General features: G+C 50.8%; 1 protein-coding gene across 11 annotated transcripts in view; it reads left to right on the forward strand.

Annotated features, from left to right (window-relative positions):
- The window catches only part of kmt2ca (lysine (K)-specific methyltransferase 2Ca), an 81,861-nt gene that overhangs the window by 25,257 nt on the left and 33,482 nt on the right, over positions 1-23,122 (forward strand). For 7 of the 11 annotated variants that reach the window (XM_075452644.1, XM_075452646.1, XM_075452645.1 and 4 more), the window contains exons 16-40: positions 63-164; positions 2,562-2,687; positions 3,884-4,003; positions 4,093-4,194; positions 4,305-4,409; positions 5,265-5,446; positions 6,370-6,534; positions 6,614-6,723; positions 7,295-7,354; positions 8,055-8,157; positions 8,232-8,332; positions 9,807-9,935; positions 10,016-10,147; positions 10,187-10,549; positions 11,117-11,241; positions 11,312-11,507; positions 12,257-12,334; positions 12,443-12,478; positions 15,092-15,235; positions 15,850-15,882; positions 16,010-16,132; positions 19,944-20,270; positions 20,345-20,418; positions 21,225-21,434; positions 22,457-23,018. In XM_075452644.1, the coding sequence (XP_075308759.1) occupies positions 63-164; positions 2,562-2,687; positions 3,884-4,003; positions 4,093-4,194; positions 4,305-4,409; positions 5,265-5,446; positions 6,370-6,534; positions 6,614-6,723; positions 7,295-7,354; positions 8,055-8,157; positions 8,232-8,332; positions 9,807-9,935; positions 10,016-10,147; positions 10,187-10,549; positions 11,117-11,241; positions 11,312-11,507; positions 12,257-12,334; positions 12,443-12,478; positions 15,092-15,235; positions 15,850-15,882; positions 16,010-16,132; positions 19,944-20,270; positions 20,345-20,418; positions 21,225-21,434; positions 22,457-23,018 (3,808 nt within the window). The remainder of the gene's footprint in view (positions 1-62; positions 165-2,561; positions 2,688-3,883; positions 4,004-4,092; positions 4,195-4,304; positions 4,410-5,264; positions 5,447-6,369; positions 6,535-6,613; positions 6,724-7,294; positions 7,355-8,054; positions 8,158-8,231; positions 8,333-9,806; positions 9,936-10,015; positions 10,148-10,186; positions 10,550-11,116; positions 11,242-11,311; positions 11,508-12,256; positions 12,335-12,442; positions 12,479-15,091; positions 15,236-15,849; positions 15,883-16,009; positions 16,133-19,943; positions 20,271-20,344; positions 20,419-21,224; positions 21,435-22,456; positions 23,019-23,122) is intronic. The other 4 variants (XM_075452652.1, XM_075452648.1, XM_075452654.1 and 1 more) reach the window with 4 other exon arrangements.

The raw sequence follows: 23,122 nt of genomic DNA on the forward strand, positions 1-23,122 counted from the left end.
AATGACCTCATTTCCTGTTCCCTCAGCTGCTAAATGACCTCATTTCCTGTTTTCTGTTGCAGGCTCCTCCCACCACGCTGTTCCCCCTCACCCCAAAGATCGGCATGGGCAAACCCGCCATCTCTAAGAGGAAGTTCTCCTCCACCCGAGCCCGGGTCAAACAGGTACGTACTGAGGGTCAGAACCTCACCCAGAACCATTTGGGTTTGTCAGATTTTTCTCTTTTAACTACAAACACGACACATTTCAAAGATTTTACGCCTGAAGGGCCCCCACCATGAATAAAACGGGCTAAAAGTCCCACGTTTACATCAAACCATTTTTCTACCAGCAGATAACAGACGTGTTTTATCTGAATTGTCCCTTAAAGTAAGGCGTCCATGTTCAAAATGTTCAAGTAAACTGATAAAGCAATAAAACGCCGTATCAGTGAGAGCCGTTAGCTCATGCAGCTAACAGGAAGTGTTTGGCCATTAGCTCATACAGCTAACAGGAAGTATGTTTGGCCGTTAGCTCATACAGCTAACAGGAAGCGCTTGGCCGTTAGCTCATGCAGCTAACAGGAAGTGTTTGGCCGTTAGCTCATACAGCTAACAGGAAGCGCTTGGCCGTTAGCTCATGCAGCTAACAGGAAGTGTTTGGCCGTTAGCTCATACAGCTAACAGGAAGCGCTTGGCCGTTAGCTCATGCAGCTAACAGGAAGTGTTTGGCCGTTAGCTCATACAGCTAACAGGAAGTGTTTGGCGTTAGCTCATTCAGCTAACAGGAAGTGTTTGGCCGTTAGCTCACGCAGCCAACAGGAAGTGTTTGGCCGTTAGCTCACGCAGCTAACAGGAAGTGTTTGGCCGTTAGCTCACGCAGCTAACAGGAAGTGTTTGGCCGTTAGCTCATGCAGCTAACAGGAAGTATTTGGCTGTTAGCTCACGCAGCCAACAGGAAGTGTTTGGCCGTTAGCTCACGCAGCTAACAGGAAGTGTTTGGCCGTTAGCTCACGCAGCTAACAGGAAGTGTTTGGCCGTTAGCTCACGCAGCTAACAGGAAGTGTTTATATGAAAGATTTTCATACAGACTGAAAGGACAAAGCAGCGAAGGAGGCAGGGCTGGACCAGATGGTAATGAAAAAGGTGGATGTAGGTGGGGCACCGAGGGGGGGGGGTCTGATTCACTGATTGGTCAGATCTGGATCAGGTGCAGCCCTGTTCACTGATGGGAAACGTGCTCTTCTCATCCTCATCCTCACCTGTCAGTCACTAACCCTGCATCCAGGCTTTCAGCATGTTGGTTCTCATGCACACACACGTGCACACACGCACACACACACCCAGCATGTTATTCAGGCATGAAGCTCCTCAAACTGATCAGCTGGTGACTCATGATGACATCATTCAGTTATTTTGCCTGTTTTTTATTTTCTTTCACTTTGACTTTTTGTTTTGTGGCTGTTTGCATTTATGTTGCTGCATTTTGTTCCTCCTCCTCCTCCTTCTTCTACTCCTTCCTTCTTCTTCTACTCCTTCCTCCTTCTTCTACTCCTTCCTTCTTCTTCTACTCCTTCCTTCTTCTTCTACTCCTTCCTCCTTCTTCTACTCCTTCCTTCTTCTTCTACTCCTTCCTTCTTCTTCTACTCCTTCCTTCTTCTTCTACTCCTTCCTTCTTCTTCTACTCCTTCCTTCTTCTTCTACTCCTTCTTCTACTCCTTCCTTCTTCTTCTACTCCTTCTTCTACTCCTTCCTTCTTCTTCTACTCCTTCCTCCTCCTCCTCCTTCTTCTACTCCTCCCTTCTTCTTCTACTCCTTCCTTCCTTCTTCTACTCCTTCCTCCTTCTACTCCTTCCTCCTTCTTCTTTTACTCCTTCCTTCTTCTTCTACTCCTTCCTCCTCCTCCTTCTTCTACTCCTTCCTTCTTCTTCTACTCCTTCCTTCTTCTTCTACTCCTTCCTTCTTCTTCTACTCCTTCCTCCTTCTACTCCTTCCTCCTTCTTCTTTTACTCCTTCCTTCTTCTTCTACTCCTTCCTCCTTCTTCTTCTACTCCTTCCTTCTTCTTCTTCTACTCCTCCCTGTTCCTCCTCCTTCTTCTTCTTCCTGTTTCTCCTCCTCCTCCTTCTTCTACTCCTTCCTGTTCCTCCTCCTCCTTCTCCTCTTTCCTGTTCTTCCTCCTCCTTCTTCTTCTTCTCCTTCCTCCTCCTCCTTCTTCTCCTCTTTCCTGTTCTTCCTCCTTCTTCTTCTCCTTCCTGTTGTTCCTCCTTCTTCTACTCCTTCCTGTTCCTCCTCCTCCTTCTCCTCTTTCCTGTTCTTCCTCCTTCTTCTCCTTCCTCCTCCTCCTCCTTCTTCTCCTCTTTCCTGTTCTTCCTCCTCCTTCTTCTTCTCCTTCCTGTTGTTCCTCCTTCTTCTACTCCTTCCTGTTCCTCCTCCTTCTTCTCCTGTTTCCTGTTCTTCCTCCTTCTTCTTCTTCTCCTTCCTGTTGTTCCTCCTTCTTCTACTCCTTCCTGTTCCTCCTCCTTCTTCTTCTCCACCCACCCCTCCTCATCCATCCACCCACCCCCTCCTCCTGCCCTCCTCAGGGTTCGTGGTGGAGCAGTCGCAGGGCGCTGAGCCCCGCCTCGTCCTCCCAGGACTCGGTGGGGGAGGCAGGGTGGGAGAGCCCAAAGGCCGGCCCACCGGACTCCCCCCTGTGGAGCATGAAAGTGGTAATGAAGCGCCCCTTTACCCCTTTTACCCCGACCTGCTCTAACTCTCTGTGTGTTTGTCCTGAGACGTGTTGGTGGTGGAAACCAACGCACTCAGACTTTAACACCAGTACTAACCGTCAGAGTGTTTCCACCCGTCTGAGCACTTTGTAGACGACAGGAAGTGATGTCATCACAGGCAGACTGTGAAGACGCTGGGTAAAAGTCGGCCATTTTGGAAATAATCCGCGTTGACCGATGTGATGTGACATCCTCCCAGCACCATGACTGTTTATACCGGTGCTTCACATGCCCTGAAGCCCCGCCCATAACATGCAGTCTGAAATTTTAACAGGAAGTGTGTTTGGCCGTTAGCTCATACAGCTAACAGGAAGTGTTTGGCCGTTAGCTCATGCAGCTAACAGGAAGTGTTTGGCCGTTAGCTCATGCAGCTAACAGGAAGTGTTTTGCCATTAGCTCATACAGCTAACAGGAAGTGTTAGGCCGTTAGCTCATGCAGCTAACAGGAAGTGTTTGGCCGTTAGCTCATGCAGCTAACAGGAAGTGTTTGGCCGTTAGCTCATGCAGCTAACAGGAAGTGTTTTGCCGTTAGCTCATACAGCTAACAGGAAGTGTTAGCTGCATGTCCCTTCCTTTCCTAACCCCCTCCTCTCTGTTTTCACCCCTTCCTTCTCACCCCCTCCTCTCTGTTTTCACTCCTTCCTTCTCACCCCCTCTTCTCTGTTTTCACCCCTTCCTTCTCACCCCCTCCTCTCTGTTTTCACCCCTTCCTTCTCACCCCCTCCTCTCTGTTTTCACTCCTTCCTTCTCACCCCCTCTTCTCTGTTTTCACTCCTTCCTTCTCACCCCCTCCTCTCTGTTTTCTCTCCTTCCTTCTCACCCCCTCCTCTCTGTTTTCTCTCCTTCCTTCTCACCCCCTCCTCTCTGTTTTCACTCCTTCCTTCTCACCCCCTCCTCTCTGTTTTCTCTCCTTCCTTCTCACCCCCTCTTCTCTGTTTTCACCCCTTCCTTCTCACCCCCTCCTCTCTGTTTTCACTCCTTCCTTCTCACCCCCTCCTCTCTGTTTTCTCTCCTTCCTTCTCACCCCCTCCTCTCTGTTTTCACTCCTTCCTTCTCACCCCCTCCTCTCTGTTTTCACTCCTTCCTTCTCACCCCCTCCTCTCTGTTTTCACCCCTTCCTGCCCCCCCATCCTCAGGGTCGGGGTTCAGGGTTTCCCGGCAGGAGGAGGTCCAGAGGAGGCGGCGTCGGAGGAGGAAGAGGAGGCCGAGGAAGAAGCCGGATGAAGGCCCAGGACTGTCTGCCCGTGGCCCCCGGAGTAAGAATAAAGTTGTATTACCATGGTAACGGATGATGTCACACTTTGATCGATCAGTTGATTATTGACGACCTGTGTGTGTGTGTCAGTGTGCGTACGTGGAGGCGTTCCAGGTGAAGGAGGAGGAGGAGAACTCCATGCACAACACGGTGGTGATGTTCTCCATGTCGGACCACTTCACCCTGAAACGGGTAAGTTCACCTGGAGAGGAGTTCACCTGTTCACCTGGAGAGGAGCTGTTCACCAACCAGGTGTACTGATTTACCTGTGTGTGTGTGTGTGTGTGTGTGTGTGTGTGCAGGACATGTGTGTGGTCTGTGGGAGCTTCGGTCAGGGAGCTGAAGGCCGACTGCTGGCGTGTTCTCAGTGTGGACAGTGCTACCATCCCTACTGCGTCAATGTCAAGGTGAGTACTGTAGTCTGAATACTGTAGTCTGATTACTGTAACCTGATTACTGTAGTCTGGTTTCTAGAATCTGATTACTGTAGTCTGGTTACTGTAACCTTATTACTGTAACCTGATTACTGTAGTCTTATTACTGTAACCCGATTACTGTAGTCTGGTTACTAGAATCTGATTACTCTAACACTGTAGTCTGATTACTGTAACACTGTAATCTGATTACTGTAACACTGTAATCTGATTACTGTAACCTGAATACTGTAGTCTGGTTACTAGAATCTGATTACTCTAACACTGTAGTCTGATTACTGTAACACTGTAATCTGATTACTGTAACCTGAATACTGTAGTCTGATTACTGTAGTCTGCTTACTGTAACCTGATCACTGTGGTTTGGGTACTGTAATCTGGTTACTGTAACCTGATTACTGTAGTCTGATTACTGTAATCGGGTTACTGTAACCTGATTACTGTAATCTGGTTACTGTAACCTGATTACTGTAATCTGGTTACTGTAACCTGATTACTGTAGTCTGGTTACTGTAACCTTTAATCTGGTTACTGTAACCTGGTTACTGTAATCTGGTTACTGTAACCTGATTACTGTAATCTGGTTACTGTAACCTGATTACTGTAGTCTGATTACTGTAACCTTTAATCTGGTTACTGTAACCTGATTACTGTAATCTGGTTACTGTAACCTGATTACTGTAGTCTGATTACTGTAATCTGATCACTGTAGTCTGATTACTGTAGTCTAAATACTGTATTCTGGTTACTGTAACCTGATTACTGTAATCTGAGTACTGTATTCTGATTACTATAATCTGATCATTTCATTACCTTTTTGTCGTGCAGATGACCCGGGTGGTCCTGACCAAAGGGTGGCGCTGCCTGGAGTGCACGGTGTGCGAGGCCTGCGGTGAGGCCACCGACCCGGGGCGCCTGCTGCTGTGTGACGACTGTGACATCAGCTACCACACCTACTGCCTGGACCCGCCCCTCCACACCGTGCCCAAGGGAGCCTGGAAGTGCAAGTGGTGCGTTCACCTGTCACTCAAGCTGTCACTCAAGCTGTCAGTGTGCGTTCACCTGTCACTCAAGCTGTCACTCAAGCTGTCACTCAAGCTGTCACTCAAACTGTCAGTGTCTGTGCGTTCACCTGTCACTCAAACTGTCACTCAAACTGTCACTCAAACTGTCAGTGTCTGTGCGTTCACCTGTCACTCAAACTGTCACTCAAACTGTCACTCAAACTGTCACTCAAGCTGTCACTCAAGCTGTCAGTGTGCGTTCACCTGTCACTCAAGCTGTCACTCAAGCTGTCACTCAAGCTGTCACTCAAACTGTCACTCAAGCTGTCACTCAAGCTGTCAGTGTGCGTTCACCTGTCACTCAAGCTGTCACTCAAGCTGTCACTCAAGCTGTCACTCAAGCTGTCACTCTAGCTGTCACTGAAGCTGTCAGTGTGCGTTCACCTGTCACTCAAGCTGTCACTCTAGCTGTCACTGAAGCTGTCAGTGTGCGTTCACCTGTCACTCAAGCTGTCACTCAAGCTGTCACTCAAACTGTCACTGAAGCTGTCAGTGTGCGTTCACCTGTCACTCAAGCTGTCACTCTAGCTGTCACTGAAGCTGTCAGTGTGCGTTCACCTGTCACTCAAGCTGTCACTCAAGCTGTCACTCAAGCTGTCAGTGTGCGTTCACCTGTCACTCAAGCTGTCACTCAAGCTGTCACTCAAGCTGTCACTCAAGCTGTCACTCAAGCTGTCAGTGTGCGTTCACCTGTCACTCAAGCTGTCACTCAAGCTGTCACTCAAGCTGTCAGTGTGCGTTAAACTGTCACTCAAGCTGTCACTCAAGCTGTCACTCAAGCTGTCACTCAAGCTGTCACTCAAGCTGTCAGTGTGTGTGTGTCCCCTCGTCTCCTCACCTGTGTCCTCTCACCTGTCCTCCCTCCTCAGGTGCGTGTGGTGCGTGCAGTGTGGCTCCTCCTCCCCCGGCCTTCACTGTGATTGGCAGAGCAACTACAGCCTGTGCGGGCCGTGCTGCAGCCTGATTGGCTGTCCTCTGTGCCAGCGAGCGTACGCCCAGGACGACCTCATCCTGCAGTGCCAGCAGTGCGACAGGTAACACGATCAGGCTGCTTCTGGGATTCTGCCCCCCCGGGATCCCGACTCACCTCTGTGACCTCTGACCTGTGCCCAGGTGGGTCCATGCGGTGTGTCAGGGCCTGACCACGGAGGAGCAGGTGGAGGCCGCCGCCGACCAAGGCTTCGACTGTTCGCTGTGCCGGACGCACGGAGGCGGAGCCTACGGTAAACATCTGGTTTTACTGTCCAACAGCTGGTCAAACAGCTGGTTTTACCCTCAAACAGCTGGTTTTACAGCTGGTTTTACCCTCAAACAGCTGGTTTTACCGTCAAACAGCAGCTTTTACCCTCAAACAGCTGGTCAAACAGCTGGTTTTACCCTCAAACAGCAGCTTTTACCCTCAAACAGCTGCTCAAACAGCTCATTTTACCCTCAAACAGCAGCCTTTACCCTCAAACAGCTGGTTTTACCCTCAAACAGCTGGTCAAACAGCTGGTTTTACCCTGAAACAGCAGCTTTTACCCTCAAACAGCTAATTTTACCCTCAAACAGCAGCTTTTACCCTCAAACAGCTGGTTTTACCCTCAAACAGCTAATTTTACCCTCAAACAGCTGGTTTTACAGCTGGTTTTACAGCTGGTTTTACCCTCAAACAGCTGGTTTTACTGTAAAACATTAGCTTTTGCCCTTAAACAGCTGGCTTTACCCTCAAACAGCTGCTCAAACAGCTGGTTTTACCCTCAAACAGCTGGTCAAACAGCTGGTTTTACTGTGACTCATGTGTTTGTGTTGCAGGGAGACCAGAAGCTTTGGGTCCCTTCATCCCTCAGATCACGTCCAGAACCAGAGAACCTGGTCAGTCTGACTCAGCTATTCTAACGTCTGACTCAGCTATTCTAACGTCTGACTCAGCTATTCTAACGTCTGACTCAGCTATTCTAACGTCTGACTCAGCTATTCTAACGTCTGACTCAGCTATTCTAACGTCTGACTCAGCTATTCTAACGTCTTACAGCTATTCTAACGTCTTACAGCTATTCTAACGTCTTACAGCTATTCTAACGTCTGATACAGCTATTCTAACGTCTGACTTAGCTATTCTAACGTCTTACAGCTATTCTAACGTCTGACTCAGCTATTCTAACGTCTTACAGCTATTCTAACGTCTGACTCAGCTATTCTAACGTCTGACTCAGCTATTCTAACGTCTGACTCAGCTATTCTAACGTCTGACTCAGCTATTCTAACGTCTTACAGCTATTCTAACGTCTGACTCAGCTATTCTAACGTCTTACAGCTATTCTAACGTCTTACAGCTATTCTAACGTCTGACTCAGCTATTCTAACGTCTTACAGCTATTCTAACGTCTGACTCAGCTATTCTAACGTCTTACAGCTATTCTAACGTCTTACAGCTATTCTAACGTCTGACTCAGCTATTCTAACGTCTTACAGCTATTCTAACGTCTTACAGCTATTCTAACATCTGACTTAGCTATTCTAACGTCTGACAGTTAGTTTTGGACCAGTTTTCTGATGAAATGTGTGTTTGCAGACCCAAAGACGTACTCTCAGGACGGAGTGTGTCTGACAGAGTCGGGCCTGTCCCACCTGCAGGCCCTGGTCCAGCCTCTGACCTCACCCCGGAGGTATCGCAGGTAAGGCCGCCGCCCCGCCCCCCCTCAGGTGAGTGTGGAGGCTCACAGAGTGACGAGCTGATCCTTGTCTGCAGGTGTAAACCCAAACTGAAGCTGAGGATCATCAACCAGAACAGCGTGTCCGTCCTCCAGACCCCTGAATCCGACCCGCCCCTGGAGCCGGACCACAGCCGAGGTCAGTGCGCCGTTCAGCTCCATTCAGCTCGATAAGATAACTGAAGGCTCTGCCTCCCAAACTGGCAGCTGGTTCCTCAGAGAGGGGCCTGATAACTGAAGGCTCTGCCTCCCAAACTGGCAGCTGGTTCCACAGAGAGGGGTCTGATAACTGAAGGCTCTGCCTCCCAAACTGGCAGCTGGTCCCACAGAGAGGGGTCTGATAACTGAAGGCTCTGCCTCCCAAACTGGCAGCTGGTTCCACAGAGAGGGGCCTGATAACTGAAGGCTCTGCCTCCCAAACTGGCAGCTGGTTCCACAGAGAGGAGCCTGATAACTGAAGGCTCTGCCTCCCAAACTGGCAGCTGGTTCCTCAGAGAGGGGCCTGATAACTGAAGGCTCTGCCTCCCAAACTGGCAGCTGGTTCCACAGAGAGGGGCCTGATAACTGAAGGCTCTGCCTCCCAAACTGGCAGCTGGTTCCACAGAGAGGGGCCTGATAACTGAAGGCTCTGCCTCCCAAACTGGCAGCTGGTTCCACAGAGAGGGGCCTGATAACCGAAGGCTCTGCCTCCCAAACTGGCAGCTGGTTCCACAGAGAGGGGCCTGATAACTGAGGGCTCTGCCTCCCAAACTGGCAGCTGGTTCCACAGAGAGGGGCCTGATAACTGAAGGCTCTGCCTCCCAAACTGGCAGCTGGTTCCACAGAGAGGGGCCTGATAACTGAAGGCTCTGCCTCCCAAACTGGCAGCTGGTTCCACAGAGAGGAGCCTGATAACTGAAGGCTCTGCCTCCCAAACTGGCAGCTGGTTCCACAGAGAGGGGCCTGATAACTGAAGGCTCTGCCTCCCAAACTGGCAGCTGGTTCCACAGAGAGGGGCCTGATAACTGAAGGCTCTGCCTCCCAAACTGGCAGCTGGTTCTACAGAGAGGGGCCTGATAACTGAAGGCTCTGCCTCCCAAACTGGCAGCTGGTTCCACAGAGAGGAGCCTGATAACTGAAGGCTCTGCCTCCCAAACTGGCAGCTGGTTCCTCAGAGAGGGGCCTGATAACTGAAGGCTCTGCCTCCCAAACTGGCAGCTGGTTCCACAGAGAGGGGCCTTATAACTGAAGGCTCTGCCTCCCAAACTGGCAGCTGGTTCCACAGAGAGGGGCCTGATAACTGAAGGCTCTGCCTCCCAAACTGGCAGCTGGTTCCACAGAGAGGGGCCTGATAACTGAAGGCTCTGCCTCCCAAACTGGCAGCTGGTTCCACAGAGAGGGGCCTTATAACTGAAGGCTCTGCCTCCCAAACTGGCAGCTGGTTCCACAGAGAGGGACCTGATAACTGAAGGCTCTGCCTCCCATTTTACTTTTAGAAACTCTTTTTAAACTCTTGATCTTTTTAAAACACAAACCATCAACATTAAAATAAATTTCAGATGATGGAAACAGCCTTAAAGATAACGACATCACGTTAACGACATCACATTAACACACCTGTGTCGGCTCTCCAGGTGACCCGGAGTGTGACATAAAATCCGACTCCAGCCCTGAGCGCGACCACGCCCACGACTACGATCTGAACAAGGAGGCTGACGTTACCGACGGCAACAAGAAGAGGAAGAGGAAGCCATACAGGCCAGGTGAGCCAGCGGAGGGGACAGGAAGTAAAGGTGTAACATTACAAAGGTTGGGGTCCTCACCTCCACCTGTCCTCTCTCAGGTATTGGCGGGTTCATGGTGCGGCAGCGTGGGGGGAAGGCCGGTCCCAGCCGGATCAAGCTGTGCAGGAAGGACTCCACAGAGACGCTGCCAGGTACAGACCAAGGTGAGTGGCCAACAGAAAGGTTGCCAGGTACAGACCAAGGTGAGTGGCCAACAGAAACGCTGCCAGGTACAGACCAAGGTGAGTGGCCAACAGAAAGGTTGCCAGGTACAGACCAAGGTGAGTGGCCAACAGAAAGGTTGCCAGGTACAGACCAAGGTGAGTGGCCAACAGAAAGGTTGCCAGGTACAGACCAAGGTGAGTGGCCAACAGAAAGGTTGCCAGGTACAGACCAAGGTGAGTGGCCAACAGAAACGCTGCCAGGTACAGATCAAGGTGAGTGGCCAACAGAAACGTTGCCAGGTACAGACCAAGGTGAGTGGCCAACAGAAACGTTGCCAGGTACAGATCAAGGTGAGTGGCCAACAGAAAGGTTGCCAGGTACAGACCAAGGTGAGTGGCCAACAGAAACGCTGCCAGGTACAGACCAAGGTGAGTGGCCAACAGAAACGTTGCCAGGTACAGACCAAGGCGAGTGGCCAACAGAAACGTTGCCAGGTACAGATCAAGGTGAGTGGCCAACAGAAAGGTTGCCAGGTACAGACCAAGGTGAGTGGCCAGCAGAAACGTTGCCAGGTACAGATCAAGGTGAGTGGCCAACAGAAAGGTTGCCAGGTACAGATCAAGGTGAGTGGCCAACAGAAAGGTTGCCAGGTACAGACCAAGGTGAGTGGCCAACAGAAAGGTTGCCAGGTACAGACCAAGGTGAGTGGCCAACAGAAAGGTTGCCAGGTACAGATCAAGGTGAGTGGCCAACAGAAAGGTTGCCAGGTACAGATCAAGGTGAGTGGCCAACAGAAAGGTTGCCAGGTACAGATCAAGGTGAGTGGCCAACAGAAAGGTTGCCAGGTACAGATCAAGGTGAGTGGCCAACAGAAAGGTTGCCAGGTACAGACCAAGGTGAGTGGCCAACAGAAAGGTTGCCAGGTACAGACCAAGGCGAGTGGCCAACCCCCCCTTTGTTAGCTCGGTGCTGATGCAGGGACTCTCACCTTTCAGGTGTGCTGGAGGCCGACGTCGTCATGGAGACGGTGCCTGCTGCTGACCAGGCGATGGAGAAGGTGAAGAAGCGGTACAGGAAGAAGAAGACGAAGCTGGAGGAGGCCTTTCCGTCTTACCTGCAGGTAACTCACTCTTTTCTCTCAGTCGATCCCTCAGCCCATCCCAGAGCTCTGATTGGCCGTCTCTGTGCAGGACGCCTTCTTTGGTCGGGATCTTCTGGTCCGCAGCCGGCAGGTAGACGGGAGGGCGGGACCAGAGGTGTCGGGCAGCAGCCAATCAGGAGCAACCATGGCTGACACTAAAGGCCCCGCCCCTGTCATACATGGCCCCTCCCCCTCTGGGCTATCAATGGTCGCCAGGGCAACCATCAAAAAGCAGGGAACTCTGCGTGAGTTTCATTTTGTTCATTTTGTCAACATTTCCTCAGATTTTATCTGTCGAGCTGAAAGTAAAATGTTTGTGGGAGCCTTTAGGGGGCGGGGGGAGGAGCTCCATCATCCGGGGGGAGGAGCTCCATCATCCGGGGGGAGGAGCTCCATCATCCGGGGGGCGGGGCTCAGCCTTGGCGCTAAGGGGAGGAGCTCCAACATCCAAGGGGAGCTGGGATTAGAGCCGCTGCTCCTCCACATAGGAAGGAGTCAGCTGAGGTGGTTCCTCTGTTAGGATGCCTCCTGGGAGGAGGCCCCGGGTCAGAACCAGAACTCTCTGGAGGGATTATAGAACCCGTCTGACCTGGGAACACCTCAGGATCCTCCAGGAGGAGCTGGAGAGGGGGGCTGTGGAGAGGATGGATGGACGGATGGATTGATTGATTGATGAATGGATGGATGGATTGATTGACGGATGGATGGATCGATGGATATATTGATGGATGGATGGATTGATTGACGGATGGATTGATGAATGGATGTATGTTGGATGGATGGATTGAAAGGTTTTCATAGTCAAAGTCTAGAAAAGTTTGAACTTGTTCTAATATTTACAGTTTTTCCCTAAAGAGAGCATGTTGGTTTGATTGGATCAGCATTTCAGCTGTGATGTCATACATTGGATCAGCATTTCAGCTGTGATGTCATACATTCCTGCCGCCGCCCTTTGTGAACCGTGTGTGTGTGTATGTGTGTGTGTTACCATCAGCCATGTCAGAGGACGCTCTGCTGGATCTGTCAGACGTCCTGAACACCGACCCTCATATTCTCGCCACGGGACACTCAGGTACTCACACACACTGCTTTCATCTTCATCATCATCATCTTCATCACGCTGCTGTGAGTGTGTGTGTGAGAGAGTGTGTGTGTGATAACTGTGTGTGTTTGCTTCCAGGTCAGTTCCAGGTGGAGCGCTCTCCGTCTCCGTTTGGTAAGACTCCTCTGGATCTCCCTCTTCTTCCTCCTCCTCTTCCTCCCTGTCAGACATTAACACTTCTGTTAGGGTGTGTTCCAAACCGCATACTACATACTACGCTACATACTACATGCTACATACTACATACTGCATACTACGCTACATACTACATGCTACATACTGCATACTACATACTACATACTGCATACTACGCTACATACTACATGCTACATACTGCATGCTACATACTGCATACTACATACTGCATACTACATACTACATACTGCATACTACATACTACATACTGCATACTACGCTACATACTGCATGCTACATACTGCATACTACATACTACATACTGCATGCTGCATGCTGCATGCTACATGCTACATACTTCATGCTACATACTGCATACTACATGCTACATGCTACATACTACATACAACATACTTCATACTGCATACTACATGCTGCATGCTACATGCTACATATTTCATGCTACATACTGCATACAACATACTTCATGCTACATACTGCATGCTACATACTACATACTACATACTGCATACTACATGCTGCATGCTGCATACTACATACTACATACTGGATACTACGCTACATACTGCATGCTACATACTACATACTGCATACTACATGCTGCATGCTGCATACTACATGCTGCATGCTACATGCTACATACTTCATGCTACATACTGCATACTACATGCTACATACTACATGCTACATACTACATACTGCATACTACATACTACATACTGCATACTACATGCTGCATGCTGCATACTACATGCTGCATGCTACATGCTACATACTTCATGCTACATACTGCATACTACATGCTACATACTACATACTGCATACTACATGCTACATACTACATACTGCATACTACATACTACATACTGCATACTACATGCTGCATGCTGCATACTACATGCTGCATGCTACATGCTACATACTTCATGCTACATACTGCATACTACATGCTACATACTACATACAACATACTTCATACTGCATACTACATGCTGCATGCTACATGCTACATATTTCATGCTACATACTGCATACAACATACTTCATGCTACATACTGCATACTACATACTGCATACTACGCTACATACTACATACTGCATACTACATACTGCATACTACATACTACATACTGCATACTACATGCTGCATGCTACATGCTACATACTTCATGCTACATACTACATGCTACATACTACATACAACATACTTCATACTGCATACTACATGCTACATATTTCATGCTACATACTGCATACAACATACTACATGCTACATACTACATACTACATGCTACATACTGCATACTGCATACTACATGCTACATACTGCATACTACATGCTACATGCTACATACTACATGCTACATACTACATACTGCATACTACATACTACATGCTACATACTGCATACTACATACTGCATACTACATGCTACATACTACATGCTACATACTACATGCTACATACTACATGCTACATACTACATACTGCATGCTACATACTGCATACTACATACTGCATACTACATGCTACATGCTACATGCTACATACTACATACTGCATACTACATGCTACATGCTACATACTACATGCTACATACTACATGCTACATACTACATGCTACATACTACATACTGCATACTACATACTGCATACTACATGCTACATGCTACATGCTACATACTACATACTGCATACTACATACTACATACTACATACCGCATACCACATGCTACATACGACATATTTCATACTGCATACTACATACCGCATACCGCATACTACATACTACCTACTGCATACTACATACTACATACTCATCGATCAGACAGTATGCAGAGCGTTTACCCACAATGCATTTGGCTCCTGCCTGAGCCGAAATCAGCCGGCCTGAAGCTGATTTCTCTTAAGCTCTAAACTCTGTAAACTTTAGCAACATTTGAAACATTTTCAGGAGAGAAAGTAGTCGTTTAGATCCCCAACGTGTTGAAAACCTGACAAAATACCGGCTGTTTACAATTTTGTTCCCACGAATTCGGCGCTACTAAAGCTAGCCGCAGTGAGCAACGCACTTCCTGTTATTTTCACAAAATAAAATACCTGTTGCCTTTTATCATAGGGAAAGCCATTACCATACAATTGGTGCTTTTGTTTTGAAAACAGGAAGTGAACCTACCCTCGTTGTAGCTAGCTTGAAACTGCCGTTTTGACAGGAAATGACGATCGGCGACGTCACGTTACGTTGCATCTTGGGTAGTTTGAGTATGAGTAGTAACCTCATGATGCATACCCAACATTTCGGAGAATCTAGTATGCATCCGGGAACTTCTCGCTTACTCAAACTCGCGTACTAACTCAAAAGGTTAGTAGGAGAAGTATGTGTAGTAGAAGTATACGGTTTTGAACACAGCCTTAGTCAGAACTTCTTCTTCTTCGCCAGGATCATCCAAACCCTGGTTTCTTCTTCTCCTGCAGAAATCCCAGCGGTGCTGCTGCTGCTTCTTCTTCTCCCTGCTGAGCTTCTCCGTCTCCCACCCATCTAACCTCTCTGTATCTGTCTCTCTGTCCCAGCCGGTCTGGACATCGGCCCCGTGGCCGACCACCCCTCCCTGTCCTCTGACCCTACGGGAGGTTGTGGGCGTGGCCACAGGACGGTGCACGAGGAGCCTCTGGACGCCATCTTGAGCCCTGAGCTGGACAAGATGGTCACAGACGGTGAGTTTGAAAAGATTTCAGACTTTAAGTGTTAATGAAACTCCCGTTTCTGTCCAAAGTTTTGGAGAAAGAAGTTGTACAGATGTGCAGAAACTCTCTGCACATCTGTACAGCTCCTTCAGCTCACATCTCTTCTTCTTCTGGGCTTTTGGCTCCTGTCTGACTTCCTTTTAGATGATTTTATTGGGTTTATTGCTGATGGATTATGTTTTATTCACATTATTGTTGGTTATTCCTGAGTTTCAGCCTGAGTTTTTAATGTTTTCTTAGTTATTTACAGAGAAAAGCTCTGAGTTGTGGTGATTTCTGACATGTTTAGGAGCTCTTCTTCTTCTTCTGGTCATTGTTTTGCTGGTTTTTAATGTTCCTGCTTCCACTTTGTTGTCTTTGAATTGAGTTGGATTCTAACCAGATGTCCCACATCTGTAGAAGTCAGGTGATCCTTCCTCAGTGTTTCAGGTTCAGTCTGACTGACGAGGCGTTTTTTCCTCAAAGGAAGGTAGAAAAGCTTAGAAATCAAGCAGCAGCTTGTTGTAGTGATGGCATGATGATGGTCCTGATGTGTGGTCCTGATGTTCAGCTCAGCCACTGATGTGTGTCGTCTCCTGTTTCAGGCGCCATCCTCGGCAGACTTTACAAGATCCCAGGTAAGACTGAGCACGCTCCTCCCACCGGAGAACGCCGAGGCGGCGCCACCTGGAGGAGGCGCCACCTGGAGGAGGCGTGTTGTAACTGAGTGTGTGTGTGTGTGTGTGTGTGTGTGTGTGTGTGTAGAGCTGGAGGGGAAGGATGTGGAGGAGGTCTTCACTGCTGTTCTGAGTCCAGAGAGGAGCAACAACCAATCAGAATCCAGCCTGCAGACACACAATGCTGCTGGGAACAAGATGCACTCTGCAGGTAACCACAACTGACTGGGACTCTTGAGCCTCGTTTCCGCTGTCAGTACGGGTCTGTTCAGAACGGTACGGGTCGGGTCTCTTTGGGGTCAGCTTTGCGTTCCCACTGTACAAAGGGGACCCTCCGGGGTGGGCCGGTTACTGGTTTCAAGGTATATACCACGGTATTAAAGTATCAAAACCACTAAAACTTTGAGTCATACCGTCCCTGCGGTATGAGCGTTTTTTTATTGGTATTTTTTTTATGTGGCGTCTCGTCAGCGCACCTCCGCTTGCTGTGAGTTACGAACGGGCAGCTCTGCGGGCAGCTCTGCGGGCAGCTCTGCGGGCAGCTCTGCTGGTAGCTCTGCTTGTAGCTCTGCGGGCAGCTCTGCGGGCAGCTCTGCGGGTAGCTCTGCGGGTAGCTCTGCCGGCAGCTCTGCGGGTAGCTCTGCCGGTAGCTCTGCTTGTAGCTCTGCGGGTAGCTCTGCGGGTAGCTCTGCCGGCAGCTCTGCCGGCAGCTCTGCCGGCAGCTCTGCGGGCAGCTCTGCGGGCAGCTCTGCATGCAGCTCTGCGGGCAGCTCTGCCGGCAGCTCTGCGGGCAGCTCTGCGGGCAGCTCTGCGGGCAGCTCTGCGGGCAGCTCTGCGGGCAGCTCTGCCGGTAGCTCTGCGGGCAGCTCTGCGGGCAGCTCTGCCGGCAGCTCTGCGGGCAGCTCTGCCGGCAGCTCTGCGGGCAGCTCTGCGGGCAGCTCTGCGGGCAGCTCAGCGGGCAGCTCAGCGGGCAGCTCAGCGGGCAGCTCTGCCGGCAGCTCTGCTGGTAGCTCTGCGGGCAGCTCTGTGGGCAGCTCTGTGGGCAGCTCTGTGGGCAGCTCTGCTGGTAGCTCTGCTGGCAGCTCTGCTGGCAGCTCTGCCGGCAGCTCTGCGGGCAGCTCTGCGGGCAGCTCTGCGGGCAGCTCTGCGGGTAGCTCTGCAGGTGTTGTGGAGAAAAAGGAGTCGGAACCGCCGTAGTCAGCCTCTCATGGGGAATTTATTGAGCAAACCGTCACAGAGACATGTGCATTTCAGAATGTCCGGAAATTCCCTCTGACCCCAGTTTGTGCCAACCATGTCATGTCATGACATTTCTCTCCCACATAATCCCCCCTGAAATCACTTATCAGCGATTTAATAAAGAAATAATCTAAAAAGAAAGAAAATCATCACACATAATTAACATAATTAACACTAAATTATTCTAATAATTCTACATTCTAAGTCAAAGGGAACATATTGAACAAATGAAAAGTAATATATATGTACCCAAATCACATTAAATGATGCTGAATTCAACAATCATTTACATTTTTTAAATTTCATTTAAATTTTAAATCAAAATTGTCCACTGTTCGCAGTGCATAGGAGCGAAAAACCCACCGGCTGCTACTTTCGTAACTCATGTTCTTATTCTTGGGAAAACTCTCCTACGGCCCCCCCCCCACTTGGCGACCGACCACTTAATTACTCTTTCAGTACCAAAGGTCGCACTCCGAACAGTTGACTGACACAACTGGCAATGGACATATGAGTGATTAGTTCTGATTGATAATAAACATAGAATGAAAACACAAGCATCATCAACTGAATAAATCACAGTTTTGTACCAAGTACAATACAGAAAATTATGAATGATCAAGCAACAATAGAGATAAAATGCAATGTAATACAGCTCTTCCAGTCCCGTCCCATCTCCCGTACTCTGGAGTCGTCTGCTTCTGGCCGTACATCCGTCCGGCTGGGTCTGGAACTGCTAAGCTAACGAAGTGCTGGCTAAGGTCACCAGCACTTCGCTCCCAATGAAAGAGATCTTTACCACCTCCACTCCCTGTCAGGCTATATTTGGTTCCACACCGGAGGAAAGAATCTGGTGAACCGTCCGTTGGTAACCTTCGTTCGCCGACCAGCTCTTCCATGCGTTGGTCCTCAGACCCGGACTCACAAGGTCAGCTGCATCCCGGCTTCTTCCACTCTTTGTTTGAACATCACTTGCAGCAACCACCTCCTCAGAATGGGTATAATGCAACACACCAATAGGGAGACCATTATCAATATCAACAATATAGTTATTCCCGCCTTAACTTCTCCCAAAATCCCATCCAGACCAGTCCAGCAGGCAGCTCTGCGGGCAGCTCTGCGGGCAGCTCAGCGGGCAGCTCAGCGGGCAGCTCAGCGGGCAGCTCAGCGGGCAGCTCAGCGGGCAGAGCCGAACCGACCTGTACCGACCCGTACCGTTCTGAACTGACCCATCCGGACTGTACCGACCCGTACCGACCCGTACCGTTCTGAACTGACCCGTACCGACCCGTACCGTTCTGAACTGACCCGTACCGACCCGTACCGTTCTGAACTGACCCGTACCGGACTGTACCGTTCTGTACCGACCCCTACCGACCCGTACCGTTCTGAACTGACCCATCCGGACTGTACCGACCCGTACCGTTCTGTACCGACCCGTACCGTTCTGAACTGACCCGTACCGACCCGTACCGTTCTGAACTGACCCGTACCGACCCGTACCGTTCTGAACTGACCCGTACCGGACTGTACCGTTCTGTACCGACCCCTACCGACCCGTACCGTTCTGAACTGACCCGTACCGACCCGTACCGTTCTGAACTGACCCGTACCGGACTGTACCGTTCTGTACCGACCCCTACCGACCCGTACCGTTCTGAACTGACCCATCCGGACTGTACCGACCCGTACCGTTCTGTACCGACCCGTACCGGACTGTACCGACCCGTACCGACCCCTACCGACCCGTACCGTTCTGAACTGACCCGTACCGACCCGTACCGTTCTGAACCGACCCGTACCGGACTGTACCGACCCGTACCGACCCCTACCGACCCGTACCGTTCTGAACTGACCCGTACCGTTCTGAACTGACCCGTACCCACCCGTACCGTTCTGTACCGACCCGTACCGACCCATACCGACCCGTACCGTTCTGAACTGACCCGTACCGACCCGTACCGTTCTGTACCGACCCCTACCGACCCGTACCGACCCGTACCGTTCTGTACCGACCCGTACCGACCCGTACCGTTCTGAACCGACCCGTACCGTTCTGAACCGACCCATACCGACCCATACCGACCCGTACCGTTCTGAACTGACCCGTACCGACCTGTACCGTTCTGTACCGACCCCTACTGTCCCGTACCGACCCGTACCGTTCTGAACTGACCCTTACCGACCCGTACCGTTCTGAACTGACCCGTACCGTTCTGTACCGACCCGTACCGACCCCTACTGTCCCGTACCGTTCTGAACTGACCCTTACCGACCTGTACCGTTCTGAACCGACCCGTACCGTTCTGTACCGACCCGTACCGATCCGTACCGTTCTGTACCGACCCGTACCGTTCTGTACCGACCCGTACCGATCCGTACCGTTCTGAACTGACCCGTACCGTTCTGTACCGACCCGTACCGACCCGTACCGTTCTGTACCGACCCGTACCGATCCGTACCGTTCTGAACTGACCCGTACCGTTCTGTACCGACCCGTACCGTTCTGTACCGACCCGTACCGTTCTGTACCGACCCGTACCGTTCTGAACTGACCCGTACCGACCCGTACCGTTCTGTACCGACCCGTACCGTTCTGTACCGACCCCTACTGTCCCGTACCGACCCGTACCGTTCTGAACCGACCCGTACCGTTCTGGACCGACCCGTACCGACCCGTACCGTTCTGAACTGACCCTTACCGACCCGTACCGACCCTTACCGGACCACGGTGGGAACAGGACTTGCAGAGAACTGATCGGGCTGATTGATCTCCCTCCCAGCATCCTCTCTGTTTCCTCGCCTGCCGCTGATGAACGGCCTGATGCCAGCTGCTCCTCACTTTCCCAACACTCCCATGATGCCCAGCGGGACCCAGGGTCCGGACGGCTTCAGGATGGCGCCCCCGGAGGGTCCCGGGCCCGCTCCGGTTCAGGACCCGGCCTCGGCCAATCAGCCGCCGGCAGGAGAAGGCGAGCAGGACGGCCTTTCCACGGCTCAGAGGAGCATGTTGAAGTGGGAGAAGGAGGAGAGTCTGGGAGAGCTGGCCACTGTGGCGCCGGTTCTGTACTGCAACACCAACTTCCCCCAGCTGAGGATGCAGCACCCGGGTACGTGCACACACACGTGCACACACATCAGAGTTAAAAACAAAGCAAACTAAAACCTTCTTCTTCTGTGACAGACTGGTCCACCAGAGTGAAACAGATCGCCAAGCTGTGGAGGAAGGCCAGCTCACAGGACCGAGCGCCCTACGTCGTGAGTTTTATTCTTAAAGGAGAACTGCGGTATTTTCAACATTAAGCCTCATTTATGAGACGTCTGCAATGTTTTAGAACCCCCCCTCACCGCTTTTTTGATGTTTACTGCTGTCTCCGGTATTTGGTCAAATTTGTACATTTGGAAAAAAGAACAAATTTATGTGAATTTCTTTGGTAGATTCACAAAAAAAGAAAATTTTTACATTATTACAAAAAAAACGAGGATATTGATTGAGATTAAAAAGTGAAAAGAAAGATTTTCACATTAAGACTGATGGTGAAACTTGTTTTTCTCCAGTTCTTCCTCATTTGCTCACGACTCTGTGTTATGAACACATGAACGAGGCTTTGTGCCGATTCTCTGTGAGATGACATGGATGACGTGTCGCTGAGGTCACCGTCTCAGTCACTTACTGCAGGAAGATGTGCTCTTTACTAACCGAGTTCATTAACTTTTACATTTACAAGCTTATCGTCGGGTGATAGAAAGTTAAAGGGAAAAGGACGAGGGCCCAGAATGGAGCCCTGAGGAACTTTAAGTTATCGTGTTTGGATTGGCTCAGAGACACATCTCATCTCTGCAGCTGTTACCATGGCAACATCTGCAGATATTCACTTTAAAGCAGCTCAGAACTGAACAAACTCTAGTTTTTATCTTATAAACTGTGTTTATATCCATGTTGGAACATGTTTCAGTGAATCTCTTGAATGAATTGACGGCAGAATTCCCGACTTTTAGGACATTTCTGTTGGTTCTCACTGCTAACGAAACGCCTCTAAAGCCTCGATCTGTTGTCTCTGCAGCAAAAAGCTCGGGACAACCGGGCGGCCCAGCGCATCAACAAGGTGCAGCTGTCCAACGACCCGCTTAAACACCTGCAGCCCGCGCAGCAGCAGCAGCCGCCGCCGCCGCCGGGGCCCTACGACCCCGTTTCCATGGAGACGGATCTGGCTTTCAAAGACCCGCTGAGGCCCAGAGAGTCGGAGCAGGAGCAGGAGTGGAAGTTCAGGCAGGTGAGTCCTCAGCATTGTTGGTAAACGACACATTCAGCTGAATATCATCTGCATAGAGGTGATCAGAAATGTCAGAAAAAAATATCGAGAAAGAAAATAAAAACGTACTCGGCACTGAACCTTGTGGAATCCCACAGGAAGAAATCAGAGCCAGAGATGGAACCATATTTTTATTAATTTCCTCTAAATTTCACCCAGACATCTTCCATATAAACACTTCCTGTTAGCTGCATGAGCTACGGCCAAACACTTCCTCTTAGCTGCCTGAGCTAACGGCCAAACACTTCCTCTTAGCTGCCTGAGCTAACGGCCAAACACTTCCTGTTAGCTGCATGAGCTAACGGCCAAACACTTCCTGTTAGCTGCCTGAGCTAACGGCCAAACACTTCCTGTTAGCTGCCTGAGCTAACGGCCAAACACTTCCTGTTAGCTGCCTGAGCTAACGGCCAAACACTTCCTGTTAGCTGCCTGAGCTAACGGCCAAACACTTCCTGTTAGCTGCATGAGCTAACGGCCAAACACTTCCTCTTAGCTGCCTGAGCTAACGGCCAAACACTTCCTGTTAGCTGCCTGAGCTAACGGCCAAACACTTCCTGTTAGCTGCCTGAGCTAACGGCCAAACACTTCCTGTTAGCTGCCTGAGCTAACGGCCAAACACTGCCTGCTAGCTGCATGAGCTAACGGCCAAACACTTCCTGTTAGCTGCCTGAGCTAACGGCCAAACACTTCCTGTTAGCTGCCTGAGCTAACGGCCAAACACTTCCTGTTAGCTGCCTGAGCTAACGGCCAAACACTTCCTGTTAGCTGCCTGAGCTAACGGCCAAACACTTCCTGTTAGCTGCCTGAGCTAACGGCCAAACACTTCCTGTTAGCTGCCTGAGCTAACGGCCAAACACTTCCTGTTAGCTGCCTGAGCTAACGGCCAAACACTTCCTGTTAGCTCTCTCAGGTAACGGCGTCACTGATACGGCGTTTTATTTAATTCACCAGTTTACTGGAACATTTTGTCGTCTCTTCCTCAGCAAATGCGTCAGAAGTCGAAGCAGCAGGCGAAGATCGAGGCGACGCAGAAGCTGGAGCAGGTGAAGAACGAGCAGCGCCAGCAGCAGCTGATGTCCAGCCAGCGCCCGCCGGGCGGTTTGTCTCCGGACGCCGGCAGCCGCAGTCCGCTGACCCCCACCCAGCAGCCTGTTGCCGGGGGCAACGCCTCCCCGCTGCAGCTGAGCAGGCAGCTCCTCCCCCTGCAGGCCGACGACGTCTTCGTCCGGCCGCAGGCGCCCGCTCCCTCCGGCTTCTCCTCGCTGCCCCACTCCCCCCACGCCTCCTCCCCCCTCAGCCAGACGCCGTCCTCCCCCCAGATGTTCTCCCCGCCCTCTTCCCGCCCCTCCTCGCCGTGGGACCCCTACAGTAAGGTGGCGGGGACTCCTCGCCCCGCCTCCTCGCAGCCGGCCGGAGCCGCGGCCCCCCAGCAGCAGAGTCGCAGCTCCCTCGGCGCCTCCCCGGCCTACGATGCCTTCGGCTCTCCGGCGCCGTCACCCGACTCCAAACACTCTGACGCCCCCTGGGCCCTCGTAGCTCCGCCAGGTAACCGTCTGTCCTCCGGCCCCCATGTTTTACTCCTCATGCTAACTCCTCACCCGCTGTTAACTCCTCCCCCTCATGCTAACTCCTCCCCCCATGCTAACTCC

This window comes from Odontesthes bonariensis, chromosome 20, assembly GCF_027942865.1.
Source record: "Odontesthes bonariensis isolate fOdoBon6 chromosome 20, fOdoBon6.hap1, whole genome shotgun sequence".
NCBI classification, from domain to species: Eukaryota; Metazoa; Chordata; class Actinopteri; order Atheriniformes; family Atherinopsidae; genus Odontesthes; species Odontesthes bonariensis.